This window comes from Colias croceus, chromosome 12 (genome assembly GCF_905220415.1).
Source record: "Colias croceus chromosome 12, ilColCroc2.1".
Lineage (NCBI taxonomy): Eukaryota > Metazoa > Arthropoda > Insecta > Lepidoptera > Pieridae > Colias > Colias croceus.
Window position 1 is genome coordinate 4,133,878 of NC_059548.1, and position 20,520 is coordinate 4,154,397.

Consider the following 20,520-nt stretch of genomic DNA (forward strand, 5'->3'; position numbering starts at 1 on the left):
GAAAAACTTTTTATTAAAATCAATTCTTATACCACTAAACATCTAAACTAACAATCATATCAGGGTCCCTTCAAGTACACAAACAGTTCATACATACATTATGATTTTGAGATTTACTTATGAAATACTTGTTTACGAATTATACTTTATTTTCATTAGTATGTAACGATGTTAAAATCAGTGTAATAGCTGAAACACAATCTAAGCAAACATTTAGTGCAAGTACTTACTAGATATTTTTTAATTTATCGGTTTTAAATAAAACAAGCCTATATACGACGGTCGCTTTACAATTTTCCTGTGGTTTCATAGATGACAGAGCAATAAATAATATATTGCAGGATTTGTGGTAACACAAAAATATTGTTTTTATAAAACTTCAAACTTCAATATCTCATATTATAAGCAAAAGTTTTTAAGCTGAATGAACAAGGGGGGGCAATATGGTTGTAGTTTTCTTAGATAGCATGTTCAGTTTCGAGGTATTATATATGTAATTTTATTTTTTTCGTTTCAAGGAACATAATGATAGGGTAGACAACAATATCAGCGCTACAATGTATTATGCTTATTATGACTCAATTTTAATTCGTTATGATTTTTTAAGACGATTTATTGATGTAAGAACTTGTTGCAATTTTCTAATACATTTCTTCTTCCTCCTTTAGTCGTAATATATCGGATTTGTTCATGAAATAGTATGTCGGCTGTCTTCCTTTTAGGTCTTTGAGGACACGTTTGGCGCCAGCTCTAGTTAGAATGCGGCTGAGTGATTCCATTTTATCTACACCCATCGCGTAGTGTAAGGGAGTTCTTTCCAGCTGAAAAAATGATGATTATATTTTTATAACGTTTTTGAAAGTAGCTAAACATTCTATAGGTTGGTTAAAAACATTAGGAAACATAATTTAAGTAAACGAAAATTTATTTTATATTGTTATTAATAGAACTGAACTGAAATGCAAGATATCCGTGTATTTCTTTTATAGATTTTTTTATGTCCGCTTCAATTATTATTAGACTTACCAGTTTTTTAAAACATTCGAAATAAGATGAAATTATTTCTGTTTCCCATATTTTAACATTTGTATTTAAGTATATATTGTATTGCTGGCTGACGATGATGACGATGATGTTGATGGTGGATGTGATAATGGTGATGGCGACGATGATGATTATTGTGATTGTGATGACGACAACGTTTATAATATCTTACATTATCTCCAGTCTTCAGCAGATTGGGAAACGTCTCCGCCAAGTAAGAAACGACGTCCTCATGTTGAGCGAGTACAGCTACATGTAACGATGTTCTCCCGAAGGAGTTCTGTGCCCTTGCTAAAGTGGCCCCGCCGTCACGGGAGAGGATCTCCCGGACTAACGATACGTCACCGCTTCTCGCTGCCCCGTGGAGACGTTCCCGCGATTCCTGACCGTGGAAGGATAATAGTTTATAGCTGTATTCTTTTATATGCGGAAAGTATATTTAGGGCCGATTTTTCAATCCTTGGTTAAAATTTATCCGTCCATTAGAGCATTACACGAACATTTTAAAATGTCACTTGTAAACTGACATATTATACGGACAATTACAATACATTTTTGAAATGGTAGTTTAATACGTTAATCGATGAATAAGTTTTAACCAACGATTGAAAAATCAGCCCATAATAGAATATAACTATTCTAAAGGTGGATTTACAATTTTTCAGCAGGTTGTATGGGGAGAAGTATATGGCGGTAAATTTACAAAGGAGCAAATTAAGCTACAAATATTTTTTGGGCCATAAGGACGCCTATTGTGCCATTTATGTATATTTTACTTAATGTTATTTCTTTATTTTGTTGTACAAGAATATCTCTCAGTAAGGCTCAGTATTTCGAGGAGTTTTGAGCCCTTGCTAAAGTTGCCCCGCCCTAGCGGACTAATGATACGCCCCCGCGTCTCGTGATTCCTTTAACTTTAATGGATGGAAGAAAAGTTGTATTCTTTTTATAGATGGAAAGTATATTTAATTAATAGAATGCAACGGTTATTTGTTTTATGGATACATCCATAAAAACAGGCCGTAAATTTATAGAGCCATAATGCTATAAATATTTTTTGTTGGGGGTAGCCCACGCAATAAATAATTTGCTATTTTATGGACATTTCGAAATAAACACAGCAATGGAAAAGTATTCAAAATATTGTGTAGTCACTAGTCAGTGGCATAATAATAGGGTAGCACCCGGTCGGACATTACAATAATAATAAGGTCAAGGTGAAACATTCAGTTGATAAAATAGTAACAAAAGTTGATATCTTGTAATGGATATCTAGTATTAGTTACTTAAAATGGGTAGTGAGGGGTTATAGAGAGGGATTGAAGCTACGCTAGTGTAAAGGCCTGTTTATACACAATAATTTTTATATCTCAAGCCAATTTTTTCCAATAAAAATTTCTAAAAATATTTAACTTTACGTTACAAGCTTACTTACAAGTTTAAAAATGTCATGTTTAGCAGGAACTTTTGCTGTCGAAGAATTTTCTCAAATAGAATATGTATTTTCTGTTTTAAAGTTGGAGGTATAAATGATTGAAAATACTAAATTAAATTAGCTCGAATATATAATTAAAATACCTCGAATGTAGGAATGGAACCAAGTAAGTTGGCCATATCACTATCTCCCCGCTGTGATATAACTTCGTTGATAGGTACGCCATCTTCGTCCACTACGTCTAGTATGTGCTCATATCCTTGCAATAATAATTCCATTATTTTATCGCTGTTGCCTAAAATCAATAGGTATTTATTATTTAATTATGATTGAGAATTTTTTATTAATTTACTGAATTAGGTATTAGATAGCATGTTGCTGTTTTTTTTATTATATTTTCGCTACAAACAACCCGAACATTTCAGCCATTCTTTTATCTTCAGCTAAAACTGACTATTAATAACCCCTACACACCAAAGCATTTTAAAATTAATGGATTCCAAGTACACTTGAAACTGACCTCTAGCCGCCAAATGAAGGACAAAGCGATCAATTTCCGCCGTGTTCTCCAGAACATTGGCCTGTATGGAGATATCTCTTGCCGTTCTATACAACTCATCCCGGTACCCAATGCTGACATCTGTTTCTTGTAGTAATTGAAACAGAGCATTGTTTGTATGGGGTCGAGCTGCTGCGAAGTGTAGCATCGATTGACCGTGTTCGTCCTTAAATAAATGGATAATTTAGACTTGTGGTAAAATGTTTAGATGTGTGTTAAAACGTGAAAAGTTGCAGAGTCGTAAAATTTCAACTTCTAGAACCGTAACGTTAATAAGAATAATTCGTGTTTAACGCGTGTATGGAAGTGAAGATGATGATGATTTCCCGCCAAAATTAAGAGATAAATATTATGTCCTACATGTCCGTAAAAAAAAAAGTTAATTAACACATATTTTAACATATTCATTAACAAAGTTGTTTAGAGATTGAATTTTGAGTCTGTTAACTCTGTGTCTCTGTGTCAGTGATGTTGCGTTGCGTTGGTTACACAAATGTGTAATGTAATGCCTCAGACAGTTTTACATTTGCACGATAATCCACTAGAGATATTCCATCCCTATCCATACATACCCTATCCGCGCTAGTGAGAGCAGCCTCCGGCGCGTCCGGGCTGGGCTCCTGCAGCGGCTCCACGGTGATGACGTCGATGGGCCGCGTGGGCCGCGTCGTGGTCCGCGCCGCACTACGCACCGCGTTCAGCGGCTTCGTGTCCATCCTCGACTGAGACACATTCTCGTTTGGTGGTGGATAGTCGTTCTCAATATCTGGCAGACCTTTCGTTAGCAGCACGTTTGATTCCTGTTGTTTGTCACCACACCAGTATTAAAAACACCCTATAGTCAAGAATAATTATATAAGTATTAAATATTCACTTACCGCCGTACCTAATCGAGGCTTTTCGTGATCAGGGAAATTATGAAGGAACGATGCGAGGAACGCGATCGGATCTTTCGGTTTCACGTTAGCCACCTCGGTCAGACCTTTGATCAAAGGATCGCCGAGAGCTGAAATAACAGTTTCCACGTCAAGATCTTTCGTTCCAAATTTATTAGACTTTTCCATTTTAAAATGCCTTACACTTAGCGAGGTATCTGCCCTCTTCGGTGTGAAAGATGGGAATGTCCAATTGGCCGTTCGCTGCGTGACTCGCGTCTGAAAGCGATCAATTATTCAGTGTCGACCTTCGATATTACAACGCCACTGGATTAGTCGCACATTTTTATACATGGGGCTTAACTACCTCGACTGAAAGGAAAATCGAATAGCGGAAGTGGCAAGTTATTAACACACAAAGCTTTTTATTATTTATAGGTCATAGCTACATCGATTTATTTTTAAAAACCTTTTCAGTCAGAGCTATTACGATTTATTTTTAGAAAAAAAAATTCCTCATGAAAATTTTCCGATTGTAAAAACATCTACATTTAAAATTAATATCTTATAATCGAATTTTATTTCTAAACACACATAACTACAATATCAACACCATTTAAGTTTTGGAAAGACAAAGGTGCTTCAGTGAGTGCGTTTTAAAAGCTTTGTTTATAAAACTACTTCGTGTATAAGCGTGATCGTTTAGCAAACACGTCGTCCTGAAGTGTTCACGAACACGCCACTCACAATGTGTCTAGAAATACTTAATATTCAGTACTGACCTAAGAGTTAATAGAGCCTTTAATTCCTAGATGCAATATTCTCCGGGCACCTATGCCTTTCCAACGTCATTATTATATGTAATGAAAATTAATACTAATTGAGTGAACTTATGAAACTAAAAGTGATTTATTGCAAATTTAAATTTTAGTGTTTTTCATCCAGCCCCCGTATGTTCAAATCCGCCAGACTGCTTCTTTTTCTTCGGAATATATTACTCAACATTGTCGCTATATGTGCAGAATTCTGAAGAGATAAATCTCTTTCAAGATGAAGAAGATTAGATATCGCAGTTGCGAAATCATTAAAGCAATTTATTTCAGTTACACTTAAACTTTGATAGTTGCTGACCTTAGCAATATCTTCGCTAACAGTTTCACGATATTGTAGGCCCCTCATTGCACAAAGGTGCTTGATATTCTCCAAATCTTTTGATAACCCAGGAAAGTTAATAATAAGATTAAAACGAAGTCCCGCCCCCAAAAATGTAGGTCTGCTAGATAGATGGCCGAGTCTTTCATGCCAAACGAAATCAAGTTTGCTATGAAGGTACCTCATGATATTAGAAATTCTACTAAAAGGCAGCCCAACTTCGCCTGGGGAATCAAGGGGTGTTGAGATAATTACCCTTAAGTGGTCGTGAACATTTATCCATATTGCCACCGTTTTATCGTCGCTTATGAAAACTCCTCGACCATATGGCCAATGTTTTCCGTGCAAACGACTCAAGTCATCGATTTCGTCTCTTTCACACAGAGGAATCAGTAGTCCAGAAGATGCTAGAGTTGCGCTTACTTCAGATGGTTTTTCTAATACTTCATTAAGTGTATAGTAGCTGCCTCCTTTTTGGTCTGATTCAGGACTTAGGAGCCCGATTATATTTTTAAATTCAGCATTTAGCAATATTGTAGTGATAATTCTTTCAATTGCTTCTAGTTTACCGATTTTGAGATTAAGAGGTAATTCAAAACCGTCTATATTCCTTGAACATTCTATATTACCCGATAGAACAAACTCATCACTTGCATCCACATTTAATTCAACCAAAGGCTCCGATGATGTCGACGGATTAGAAACAACTGAATTATTAACAAAATCAGACGGGGGATGAAATGGCAATTCATAGGAAATGTTAATGTTATGCAGATCCTTTAAAAGTGGTGTCAAAAATTCACTAAAGACATCGTAAATATAATAATCAGGCGCTGTCACTCCACCCGGAAAATCCTCTTCTACTGTTTGAATTATGTTACGATTTTCAGGTATTTTTTTAACAGCGGGCCATATGACATCGAATAGGTCATGGTCTAATTTAGTGATTCGATGTTTAATTAATTCATACACAGATTTTTTAAGAAATCTTCCAAGAACTAACGGAGGAGTAGCTTTATTTGATGATGCTGAAAGAGGTGTACGCGTTTGTTTCGCTGATGTAAGGAGACGATAGCAGCGGTCTAATGTATCCAGTGACTCCGGGGTATCCAAAGATCGTCGGCTTGACACACGATCCTCTGGCACTATATAAAGAATTATTTGTATGATTTACATTTAAACAGAATATTCAACAAAAAGTCAAATTGACAGAAAATTTTATTATAATTTACTCTCATATAACAAACAAACAAAATTTTAGACTGTAATCCTTAGTGATAATTTTCACTTGTGACTTACCTTTATCAGAAAACATTTCTTTTATTTCTTCTTCACCGATACCGAAATCAGTTAAAAGGTGATTAAATGGTAGCAAATTGGGGTTTTTATAGTAATCATCAGCAGATTGACCATTCTGAAACAAATATGACTCTATTTGATTACGAACAAGTGAAATAAAAATTAATACTTCTTCTAATAGTTAATTATTCTTCATTACATCATCCAAATCCTTAGAATTGGCGCCAAGTTGTTGGAGTAAATTATAATAATGGCCGTTGTCTGGTAAAACAGCCGCGTAGTGTAAAGCCGTTCGACCTTCAAAATCGACCGCAGACAGAGTCTCTGGAAAACTGTTGAAAAATATCTCAACATTCTTCTTTTAAAAAAATAACAACACTAAGATGAAAAAAAAAAAAACTTCGGAATATATTTACCGTCCCCCTAAATATTTTATAATATTTGTTTTTCCATAAACCGTTGCTACGTGAAGAGGCGTAGCGCCATTTGCAGATATCGGATCTCGAGCTATTGCAAATTTCCGTCTATCTAACGCCGCTTGTAGTTCCCTTATATTTCCATTTTTGGCAGCCAAATGCACTTTGTTTATCTTTTGCTAAAAGTATTTTACCACATTATTAATTGTGAGCGCTCAAATAGACACAAATAGATAAAAAATCTCCAAACCAATTTTGATTCAATAGGTCTGTAAAGTATTCTATGCTTACCATGTAAGTCGGTACATTTTCCAGAAATGCTTGAATTTCCAAATTATCGGAATATCTGCCAATAAGTCTCGATCCTTCGCCATTTAATACTAACGTCGCCAGCATTTCCATATTGCCCGTATTAATTAGTTCAGTTACTTCGGGATCTATTTGATTATCCTGGGAGGATAAAATATAGCTGATGAATTTTAATTATTTAATATAATAAAAAGAAGTTAAACATTGAAAACATATTATAGGCATTCGCGCACTACTTTCTATTTAACACAATGTTATAATCTAATAAGCTAGCAAATTATCTTTAACGGTGTATCGTGTCTGTGAAAAATATATTGGTGTGCTACAATGATGCTCTTTAAAACGGCACGAGAAATATCTATTATCAATGTTACCTTTTCTATAGACTGTTAATATTACTCCAATAAGAATACTTACGACAGTAATAAGATCCCCGTTTCCTTTTAAAGTTACACTTGCATCTTGTGAGTCTTTTTCAGCTTCACTACTCACAATACCTTCTATAAGACTTTCTTGGGTATTGCGACCGTTGGTGTTGCCTTAATGAGTAAAACAAAAATATTGAACTAGTAAGGGACCCTAAGTAATAATTATATATTTTTATTAAAAATAATATTTGCTTAAATTGCATGTGATGTGCCAGAAGAAACCCTGTCACTTCTAACAGCACTTCCAGTTTTTTGTGTTTCCTTTGCGATAATGTGTATGTCATTGTGTTCGGTTTGTGTGTCACCCTGTACTTGTACATCATCGTCATCTTCGCTGTGATCAACTTTGATATTACCTTCATTAACTGCAATCGATGCGTCATCTGCTTCAGAATCATGTATTTGTACACCGTTTAATTTATCGCTATCTTCGTGTTCTTTAGATTCAATTGATTTTGAATCATTAGCGTCATCGTTTGTATTATGAGTATTTGAATGATAGTTATTATTCATAGGATCACCTGTTTCTGAATTCTGATGATTATTTTCTACTCGATTCACATCATGTTGATCATTGTTGTCATTATCATTTGTATTTATTTGATTTTCTGTGGTAGCTTCGTTATCTTGATTTGTATTGACTTGTTCTTCTGGGTTCAGACTATCGTAATTTTTATCATCTACGCTGTCATTTGTATCGTTCAAGTTTTCTTCAAAGTTATTTTTATTTATTTGATCTTCAGTTGTAGATTCAGGCTCTTCTTTAGATTCAATGGATGTTGTTTTGTCTACATTTTCATTAATTTGTTCACTTTCAGGTGCCTGATCATACTCAGTGTCATTTTCAGTTTCATCTACTTCCGTCTTTGCTTCTGTTTCTCCATTATTCGCAGAATCTTCGTTATTTTCTGATGCTTTATTATGATCACTAGATATTTCTTTATCTGGAACGTTATCAGATTCAATAGCTTCCTCTTCCTCCTCTACATTATCCTTATCTTTTGAATGGTTTTCCTCAACAGCATCATTTTTGTCGTCTTCATTATGCTCTTGTAGTTTAGAGATGTTTTTTTCCTCAATATTTTCCTAGAACGTAAAAAGAAAATCATGCGGATGACCTTTAAGCAATGCAAAGAAATAAAAAAGTTTAACTAACATGCATTGTGTGCTACTCACCTGAATATCTGTTTCTTTATTTTGCGTTATTTCATTTGAGTCGTTCGGATTTTCTTCAATAATTGGTTCCTTTTCATTACTGTCATTTAGTTCAGGTAAACTACTAATCAATTCATGAGTACTACTATTTTTCATGGCACTTGTGTTATTATCTATACTTTCAGATATTGTATTAGATATTGTTTTTGATGAAATATTCTCCGTTGATGCTTTAAAATTTTTTCTTCTTGGTTTTTTATTTAATTCAGATGTATAATCAGTATTTAATATTTTCCAATCCCATGAAGGTGGATATGAACTAGACGGTGTTCTGGGAGCGTCAGGCAAAATTTTTAGGTGATTCTTGTCAATTTCTTGGGGTCTGTTGATGTAGTAAGCGGGCGTCTTATTTTTCTAAAAACAGAAATGATTGACATTACAGTTATCCTTCTTCCATTGCATGTCAACTAACATAATTTAAATTATTAAATGAATCACATTGTTCAATGAAAGCATTATGGTGATACAAAATTAATTAAAAAAGTGTTATAAAATGGTTATAAATGGATTTTTCTACGCACATTATCCAACGCCCCTTCATCTGCTCCAAAGCTACTTAGGGTTTTAAATGTATGCTGATCATCCTTAACTATTGCCGCATAATGTAGTGGTGTTCGGCCGTCGTTATCTATTTCATTTATACCTTGAGGATACCTTTCTATAAGATATTTTAAAATTCCCCCATGTCCTAACCCTGCCGCCTAAAATAATAAATTAAGTTCAAGCAAATTATTTTTTCGTTGCAGCCGTTTATACTTTATAGATGTTTATATATAAAATCACTAGCTGTTGCCCGCGACTTCGTCCGCGATTAGGTCGTTTTTCGTCATTCGTCGTTTAAAAAAAATACGTGACACTTTATTTTAAAATTTTCTTAATTACCTATTGTCTCTTATAAAATTTAACTACATTAAAATTGAACACTCTGATAAGAAAATCTTAAAATCTGAAGAAAACATGAATGTGGTTTAAATTCTACATTACTTAGTATCAAATAATAATCTAAATTAAATGTAGATTAACAGTTTGAGCACACCATTATAGAATATGTACCTAAGTATTAAATTACGTTAGTTTACATAGTAACTTTACTAAAAACACGATGACTATCTTTCGTGCTCGATACCACAAACTAAGCATGTTTGTGGTACATGGCCCGCGTCACTTGACCCCCCGCGAGTTCCCCTTCGTTGCTATGCGAAAATAGATTCGTCGCCCTACTGTAGGAAAAATTGTAATACTGTGGCCTGGGCGTTATAACACGTCCAGGGAGTTCCTGAGTGCCGATATCACCATCTTGAGGAAAAGCTTCTAATGTCGATTTAAAACTGCATACATACGAATTAACCTGTTCTAAAATTGTGAAATGAGTTCAGTTTTAAATTTGAGAAATATTGATTTCTTGTATTCCACTATTCGTTGTAGTCGAATACAAAATATATTTAAACAAACTTAGGTTGGCCTTCAGGCAAAAGGGATCCTATCAAATGGTAAACTTGACCTTGTATCTTAAAAGTAAGCATGAACGGATCTTCTGATAATTATTGAGCACCAAAGGATCATTTGAAACGCACTACTATAAGAGCGAATATTGTCTAATAACAGTTTACATTGCACCACAGAATACATAATAGTAGCTAAACGCTAATTGCACAGTATGTTCCTCTAAAAGTAGTGATTTCAAAGGTTCCGGTGTATCTTCAAACGAAAGCCGACTCGCCTTACTACACTTTAAAGCATTACAAAAAGAACATACTACGCTAATATCGCCTATACAGAAGATGATCTGTAATCAATTGTGAGGTTATAAGCAAACCCACTTTTATATTTGTCAGACCACACCACCGAATTCGTAGATTGTTTACCTCAAGACATTAAGACTATGACGAAATCTGTCTGCAGTAAGACGGGCCTCTCGCTATTCGTACGTTTCCAGAGACCGAATAGTTTCAATTCTTAATCTTTCATTAAACAAACTTATTAATCGTTCTTGTCTCATATAAATTTTGTAATATTCGCGTCCCTACTCTAGTCATTGCTTATGCTCATGTTCATCTTATTATGATGCACCCTATCATTTGTCAAACGGTCTTCATATTGAGTAAGTAAAGTTTTTAATTGTGAAAAAATGTATTATGATTTACACTACATATTAACACTCTTTTATCCTTTAACATAAAATATAAGTCTGTGAGTGTGTAAAAATAAATCCAGCTAATTACACATTAAACTTATGTTTATAATTTGGTATACGACATGAAAATATATTAATTGTCAAGCAATAATAATACAGATAAATACTGAACATAAGTATAATAGATATTAAGTAGTATTAGTTAAAATATACTTTGACTACTTTGACTGTAAGTTAAAGTTTATTTTTACTAACAACATGTAAATGAAGAAGAAATAATAATTACCAACGTACTAACCTTTTCTATAATACTTAACACGGCACATTTTTCAAATTATCTTGCTCAACTCTACTAAAAAATTTGAGGGTTTTGTTGGAACTTTAATATGTAAAAACTATGATATATCTAAACTACGATACAACTTGCATGCGGAAATGCTCATTACAATTGTGAATCTAAAGAATAACTAACAACATACTGTTCAATTTTATTGAGCTGATGAATATCTTTTGCCTGGAAGAAATCACCGTCGCCTAACAAATATAATGTGTTTTCTTATAAAACCGTTACATAATTTATTTTATCTACTTAAATAATGAAAATGATATATTTATAAAATATAAAACATATTATGTAAAATGATTAAAAATAAATAAATGAAGCAACTATGATTCAAAGAAAACATCTTTTTCAGTGTGAAAATGCTCTAAGCAATCCTGGATGATGAACTGTATATCATGTACCTACTCTGATCCCAGTACGGTCGGTACGTCGATAGCCATAACGATAAATATTATAATCAGATAACCGCAAAGTCAAAATAAAAATAAAATTTTGACTTTGCGGTTATCTGATAACTTAAAACATTACTTGTAAAGTTGTGAGTGCAAAATTTACGTTTCATTTGGCAATAACATTTTTTTCGGTACTAAAACGTAGTAGTTTGATATGTGGTTGGCTGCCCCTCCTCTCCTTCCTGAAAAATATCCTCCAAAATTTAACGAGATACTTCCAATGATTGAACCATTGGACGTTGGACATTAACTTCAGTCAAAAATTGACGAAGCGGATGATTACTAATTTCCACTTAATCCTCGCTGCTACTGTCTTTATCATCAAATCATCAATTTTCAAGTGGTGTAGTAAAAATATCAGCAGAAATCGTCTTCCAAAGGCGATATAATTTTATTAGCATTGAATCTGTAAATAAAAAAATCAAAAGTTAACTGTAAATCTATAAAAAAAGCTACTTACAAATAAAATTTTATCAAAAGCTTCTGTTCCCAATGCACCTCAAAATAATAAAAGAATCATTCATTTCATTTCATTTAACAACTTACCAACAAACAACAACAACTTACCTTTTGTGGGAACGCATGATGGTGAAAATTCACAAAACACGAAGATTGCATTTGATATTTTTTGTTTTATGGCATTCAATTGCTTTATAAATATCACTACATAGTATAAAAAAAGTCGCTTTCTGTGTCCCTATGTCCCTTTGTATGCTTAAATCTTTAAAACTTCGCAACAGATTTTGATGCGGTTTTTTTAATAGATAGACTAATTCAAGAGGAAGGTTTTAGTACATAATTTATTAGGTTTTAGACAAAGCGGACGAAGCCGCGGGCGTTAAGCTAGTAAATTTATAAAACACGAAGATTTTTAAAATTGTAACTAATGAACACAACAATATATTATTATACTCTTTGGAACACAATCATTAGATTAACTGTAGATAATGGTGTCTATTTTTACTTAAAATATTAAAACATAAACATCTACACTCACTTTAAAAAAAATGTAGTTTACTATTTACACGAAATATATCTTATAGGGAACGGAAGATATGGGTTAAAGAGTTAAATAAATAAATAACATAATTATATTTAAATTATAAATTTTTAACATTGTGTTCAGTAGTGTTAACATGTAAATTGATTTGATTTTTACGAAATCTCATAGATGGCGCTGTTACAAAATTAACATTATACAACTTACATTCTTTAAGCTATGTTTCTCTTCCCAAGTTACTTAAATGGCATAATTTTTTATAGTGTCAATCTAGATATTGTCAAACAACATTTATATATGCGTCATTTGATTATTAATTTCCAATAGTTAACGTGTAAATTGATTTGATTTTTATAACATTTGATAGATGGCGCTGTTTCTAATTTGTCTTTATACTACTAAATTCATTAAACTGTTTCTCTGCCCAAATTACGTAAATGACATAGTTTTTATTTTGTAAAGCTAGATAATAGCATGGCTTACTCGAAACTAACATTTAAACATGAGTCTTTAGATTGTACGCTGTCGTAATACACGGAATACGTAATAAAAATAAAGGTTCACAGCTCCTCCCCCGTAGGTGATAGCTTAATAATATGTAGCCTATAGCCTCACCCGTCCTGTTAGTAATATTCATGCAAAATTTGAAGTAAATCTATGCAGTACTTTTCGAGATTAGCTCGGACAAACATACAGACAAACAGACAAACAGACAAACAGACAAACAGACAAACAGACAAAAATTCTAAAAACTATGTTTTTGGCTTCTATATCGATTATAGATCACGGCCCAGGTATTCTTTTAAAAAAATATTCAATGTACAGTTTTGACTTTCCTACGATTTTATTATATGTATAGATTTAAGTATAACTTTTATGCATCACGTTTACATATTTGTTTTCGTATTCGTTTCTTTAGGTACCTACACCTAGGTACCTATACCTACATCGTCTGAACGAAGCACAAAAAGATTCATATTATGTTTGATTACTTACTTTGTGACATACAGTCATGTTATTTGAATCTCTGCTTGATAGAATTTGTGGAGGAACCGGGTCATTCGTAAGTTTAATAAGGCCTTCCAAATTGTTTTGAATAACTGCATTATGTATATCTCGAATTGTGTTCTGAAAAATTATGTTATAAGTTACAAATAAGGGCAATTACAATCGGTAAAAAAGGTGAATTAAACTTTTAGCTGAAAATATTTAAGATTACCATCATGTAAGGTACGGCTTCCAAGAATTTCTTTACAATAGGCTGGCTGGAGACCTCGCTTAGCAGTCTGGAGCCCTGCCCCTCCCACACCACGCGCTGTAAGCGCCCCATATCGCATTCGTGACACCATATTCGAATGTTATGCCGCTTTATCACCAAACCTGTTGTAATTTATTATTATTTTAGATCTGTAGCGTATAATTTGTGATCCTATTTAATAGGTATATAATTTAATTATTGGTAACTATATGTGATAATGTGACCGGATGTAAGCTCATACTTCATACCCAATTTTATAATTATTTCAATCAATAGTAAGAATTTCTAATTTGTTACTCGTTTTGAATGCATCTTCTGATCTTGGACCTTCCTTGTTGACTTGACAATGATTGGTATGCACGGCTACATGTCATATTCTATCATAGCCATACTATGATTTATATTCACCAAATATTCACAGAGAGACCAGGCGAGCACGCAGGAAATAAATTGATTTTTCAATTTATTTGCGCATGTTGTAACATCACCACTGCTCGAACGGTGAAGGAAAACATCGTGAGGAAACCGACATGTCGAAGAATTAAAAAAAAAAAAAAAAAAAGTTCGACGACATGTGTCATCCGCCAACCCGCACTTGGCCAGCGCGGTGGATTATGGCCTGTACCCTCATAGGAGGCCCGTGTCCCAGCAGTGGGAACGTATATGGGCTGATGATGATGATGATGATGATGATGAATATTCACAGAAAAGACATTGTTTTTTTGTCAAGAGACAAAATTGGATGCAAATATTGGGGTGGAAATATAATAAACTAGCGGTCCGCCCCGGCTTCGCCCGTGGTACATATTAACGTTTTCTCTACATAAGAACCATCCTCGTACTTCAAGGAATATAATAAAAAAAGAATTATCGAAATCGGTTCAGCCGTTCTCGAGTTATGGAATTACAACGAAAAGTGGCATTGATTTTTATATATTAGAGAAGAGAAGATACACATACAAAGATGTGGGCGGAAACATAGTGTCATATAGGCGTGCTTATGTTGACATACCTATGGTACATCTAAGTGCTATATTTAAGTGATTGTCTAAAATATTTCTCGTAAGTATACTTAGTCACGAATTTATGTTTTTTTCTCTCATTTAAAACAAAGCATGTCTTCTATGTTTGATATAAATACATAAACAAGAATAACACTAAATTATTTGGTATGTAAAGCCACCTTTCAGGAATTTGTTAACTTTTTGAAATATGAAAGTAATAAATTTAATTAGGTACATGACATCGTAATTCTACGTAAAGCAAAACATTTTAATGTTAGTACATAGTTATATTTTTTCTAGAAACACTAATCAATAAAAAAGTTCAAGGCTAATCGGCTGTCAATAGAAGACGTGGGAAATATTGGCTGGTGCGTTAATGGATCGTGATACAGTGATAGGAAGGATAGTTAAATTGTTTTAAAATAGAATCTTAAATTGGATTAGAAAATGAGCAGAAAAAACAGAAATAAGAAAAGAATCGCCGACCTTGGTTTGATCGTTATGCGCCACAATAAAAACATGATTTGAACGGTCATATTTTCGGTCTAAAATAGGACACCACCTTCCATCTTGGAGGCTTAAGATGTATTCTTATTCATTGTTTGATAATAGAATAGTCGTTTCAAGATGATAAATAAGATACTGTATTAAATTTAAATTTCTTGCTAATAAGCTGTAGGCTTAACCCAACATCAAAATATAAATATAAGTAACTGTTGCTAAAGAACGTTAGCCTTATGCGGGTTACTTAGTCACGGTATGTGGGTGGGTAACGCGTATAATATTAATTATTTTAAACATAAATACAAGTAAATTGAAAATGTCGTCACCTTAAAACCACTTCAAAACTAGATATTGTTAATGTATAAGTTACAATGCACATGTTAAACTTTTGAGTTTTGAGGTTGGTAGGTACATAGGTACTTATATACTGTTTCTCTCTTTCTCTATATTAAAGAGTGATCATCTTGACTGAAATGATTCCTATCTGTTTCATTACGCAATTTTAGTAAGGTACTTATTGAATTAAATGAATAATAATAACTCTCTTAGGAGGATAATACATTTTTAAACATCAAAGGTTAATATTTTACTTTGTAGGTTCTAGTGTTGTATGAAAAAAATAATTACGTTGTAGTTGTTATGAAAATTAGGTAGGTACTTGAAGACCTGAAATTCGTGTATCAAGGCTATTTAAAACCTCTGGTTGAAAGACAGACAAGTTTAATGTTTAATGACTCAACTACCATCGATCGAAGCCTACACATGCCCTTTCATACCATGTGTCCAATGTAGGACATCGCTGTCAATAGTCATTATGTTCCCTCACTACTCAAAACATAGTTTGTATTGACTGATTCCGACTTGGTACTTTGATAGTATTGATTGAGATTTTATCGTTATATCGATGTATACCATTTCACCTACAATACCTATGTATCATACATTGTTCTTGGCTTACTAATTATACTGTTGAAATAATTAGCTACTATTTCTCATTTTTCTTTGGCGCCTAGACCTATGACGTCATAGGTCATGGGCTATGTAGCTTACAATATAACAAAAACAATTTTATATACTGTTCTTTAGATTAAAGATCGGTAACAAGTAATATATATATTTTATAATAAAAACAAGGCACTAATGTTGTAATATTAATTGTATTAAAATACATTCGCAGAACTATTAAGGCGTTCACTGTTCAATCAAGAGGTGAATCAAAAGTTATTGCGTAAAGAGCAACAAGTTTGCGTGACACTCGGTTGAAATCGTTTCAGATTAGCATAATACGAACTTACTGAAACACTGAAATGAACTGATTTGTGCAAGAGATAACACTTATTGCTTTTATTTTGTATAATAGCTAATTTAAAAACTTGTCTCACACTTTCGGTAACAGTTTGATGACGGCTTATAAAAACTATAGGTAATATAACATTGAAAAGGTGAAAATTATTTAACGGGTGCGGCTTGCCAGAAAGGTTAGTACGAAAATAAATAATTCATGACCACGCAATATTTCAGCCCCGCCTTAAAGAGCCAAGCCTTTATCTACACGCTAAATATGTACTTGCGACGTAACGCTTCTATTTAGATTTTTCTACCCATATATAGGTACATGGTGTTCAATAAACGGTATGTTATTTCAAAGAACTTAAGACGATTCCAGGTATAAGTATAATAGAGAAGATTGTTGATCCCAGATCGACTTTATATTTAAAGCAAATTTTCACCATAACAAGAATAACTAAAGAAACGAAATAAATTATATTTTTATGTTTAAAATATTTTATCTATAGAATACTATATATTATTAATGCAAAGTATTAACTTTTTATTAAAATCAAACAAATTATGACTCGTATTAAGATAATTATATGGCTGCTACGAAATGCCTACAAAACGCTACGAGCGTGGAATTTACATGCATGCTTTGACCATTATGGCCAATGTAAACAGAATAACTTAGTAGATTTTCTGTGAAGAAAGTTTTATAACTTGAAATCCAGTTTACAATTACTAAAAATTGAATTACCTTCACGACACTATATAGTTGGGCTGATAATGTAGTACTAAAGTGACTAAAGTTTTCATAAGTAGGTACTTATCTACGGTATGATTTCTTGTAAAAGTAAAATTATTTAATTCCAACATATTTTATTAAATACAAGTAAGTAGCTAATACTAATTGGCTAAATTAATATGTTATTTCAAATTAACTAAATGAAATATATCCGATATCTAGAAAGAAATTCCTATGGAAATACGAACGAATAAAAACGGGCATATCAAGCGTTCTTACATAATTGGTCACTTAATTCACGAAACTTGCCTAAGTGGCAATAAAACTATTTTCGTCATATTCTATTTAAAAGTACAATTTATTTTATTCTAGATTCAGATTATGTAAGTTAAAAATTGATTTTAATCATATGACACATTGTAAAAAAGCTCTTTTACTCATGTTAATCAAGCTTTAATTATCTCTGATTAAAAATAATACATAAACAAAACAAATAAGTACGCAATAATGAGTTTTTCTTAATAAGCTTTTAAAACTTATCAATATTTTAACTTCGTTGATGTATAATCAATAATTTAAAGAAATTCATTAAGTGCCAGGTTGTTAAGTTTTTTACAATTTTTAAACAAAATATGATCAAGCATTACGTGCGTTGTATCAAATACACAATTTGTAAAACATCGTTCTGTCAAATGTACGACTCATCTCATGAATAAAAAAAAGATAACTTCCCTGAAATATTTATTTCTAATTTTTAATTAGCACCGAAAATAAAGTTTTTAAAGGCTTCGTGTGAGATGATAATTTCTCATCGGTAAATAAAAAAAAAGTATTTTTTAAATATACTGTGGAAAAAAGCTCTAACAAGGTAAGAAAAATAATGTTTTTATTTACTTTAATGAGAACTTAAAGTTTCTTAAAAGCACAATAAAATAGTATTCAACTATATTATTATTCTAATTACTTATTTTAATTTTTTAAATATAAGTAAAGTAATATTTACCGGGCTGGTTCGGTCGGGACGGCATGTTGGCTACAGGCAACGCGAGCAGAGTGCGCGCCGCGCGGTAGTGCGCTAGCGTGTGTCCGGCCGCGTCCCGCGCGCCCCGGCTCGCGCCCGCCCGCTCGAGCAGGCCGGCCATCGCCGCCTCATCGTGACAAACCGCCGTGTAGTGGAGGGCGGTGCGACCTTCCTAATACCGGTTGAGATAAACCCATCCCCTAAGCTTGTTCTCGATTTTTTTAAAGGAACCCTAGAGCTAGGTTCTTTGGAGCTTTCTGCTGAGCTTTTTATCTTTTCATTCTCTAGCGATTTTTAAGAAATTGGGTTCGACCGTATGGTTTGCCTACCTGATAGAAGATTAGTTCGATTTTGCTGATAAGCTTGACATTATATTTTGTAAGTGTTGGACGTGCGTCCGGTATACGTAAAGCTTTCAATATTATAAAATCTAAACTCTATTCTATTTCGACGTGATGTTTTCAGAATGAGATTAATTAGTTAAGTCTCCTAGACTACGATCTAATCGATCCCAGAAAATTACCAATGCTTTTATAATCAGTTTAACAAGTCTTTAATCATGCTATACAGATCAAAATCATTACAATCTAATGCAATAAAATTTAAATGTTACTCTATCAACCTTACATACCAAGATGATAGTGACTGCATCATTACATACATACTATAAAAGCTCTACTAATATGTACGCTTAGATATTAAAAATTACTTAATGGATTTTGATGCAGTTTTTTTAAAGGATATATTTTAGTAGTTAGTACAAGTTTCAAACAAAGCGGACGAAGTTACAGACAGAAAGCTAGTGCATAGGTACATACTATGTACAACAAACGTTGAACTATTACCGCATTAATTGAAACGAACATCATAAACCGAAGTTTCGAAGATGTCATACAAAGAGCTTCGATTTAAAATTCAATTCGCTTTTAGTAAAAAAGTAATACGTGAGTATAACCGAAACAAAGAAAAGTTAAAATGGATAGTTGTTATTTTTTAATAAGTATGTAAATTTTATACTCACTGAATCTCTCTGATGCACAAGTTGTGGAAAAAATTTGACCAGCCATTCAACAATATCCATGTAGTTGTAAAACACGGCTTTGTGCAGTAAGCCCACGCCAGCTTCATCGCAACACGTTGATAACTTTTGCCGATTATATTCAGAGATCAGAAGCTCCTAAATTTAAAAAATATAATAATTGTGATGATACCTAATGAAATCCTTAGTTAAAAGTTTTACTAGTTCAATTTTAAAACTCATATATTATTACACCTTATTACACCTACTCAATAGGCAATAGGTATTGCGCATTTTTTTCTGTTCGCGGTTTATTTTGAAAATAGAATGTTTTTTAATTTTTGGCAACGTGTCTTGATGGCCCATCGAGATATATATATGATGGCCAGTTTTTACTAGTATGACAATAGAAAATTATCAAAAAGGTTTTATATATTATTAATTTTTAAATATCTAATAGTTTAATATTTATCAGTGAATTTACTGTAAATAAAGATACTTAAAAAAGATACTGAAAATCAAAATCGTCGTCTTACTCCATGATCTGACGGCATTGAAATGACGCGACCTAGAAATTTTCTCTCAAAGCGCCTAAAGAAGTTTTACTTCGAAAAGTTTGAGATAAAATACGCTTTTACATAAGAAGCTAATTTACCTGAAGTTCAAGCAAAGATCCCGTCTCGACAGCGGCATGTAGCGCTTGGCACTTGGCAATCAGATTGAGGATATACCGGGATAAAGGCAAAGTGTCCGCCTCCGAGAGCAGGCGGTGCCCCTGCCCTCGGAGTACTGCACGTTCCAGCTTGTCTTCTGATCCAACACGCACCCATTTACGTATGTCAGCCGCTGGTGTAACACCAATCACTTAAAAGTTTGAAATAGATAAAAAATACGCACATTTTGCTTATTATAGCGGTAAAACATTTGTAATCGGTTCTCTGTTTCTGAATGATAAGTAATTGTAATTTTCAGAAATATTAAATATTATCTAACAATTGGATAAAATAGCTTTATGTTGAAATAATAATACAATT

General features: G+C 33.1%; 2 protein-coding genes across 2 annotated transcripts; both read right to left on the reverse strand.

Annotated features, from left to right (window-relative positions):
* Positions 1-15: 15 nt before the first annotated feature.
* On the reverse strand, positions 16-18,485 carry LOC123696406. The gene is made up of 18 exons (XM_045642559.1): positions 18,451-18,485; positions 13,881-14,041; positions 13,658-13,789; positions 9,254-9,433; positions 8,694-9,086; positions 7,874-8,603; positions 7,507-7,628; positions 7,072-7,230; positions 6,781-6,959; positions 6,564-6,696; positions 6,365-6,479; positions 4,118-4,192; positions 3,917-4,044; positions 3,611-3,838; positions 3,000-3,204; positions 2,623-2,774; positions 1,217-1,426; positions 16-821 (listed from the first exon to the last, which is right to left on the reverse strand). Exons 1-18 carry the CDS (start codon positions 18,473-18,475, stop codon positions 642-644), a joined length of 3,507 nt encoding a protein of 1,168 aa, XP_045498515.1. The 5' UTR covers positions 18,476-18,485; the 3' UTR covers positions 16-641.
* Positions 4,841-6,214, reverse strand: LOC123695939 (arginine kinase; the record flags this gene model as incomplete). Its single annotated transcript, XM_045641877.1, has 1 exon — positions 4,841-6,214. A coding segment is annotated over one exon (1,374 nt), but the record flags the coding sequence as incomplete, so codon positions are not given.
* Positions 18,486-20,520: the final 2,035 nt, after the last annotated feature.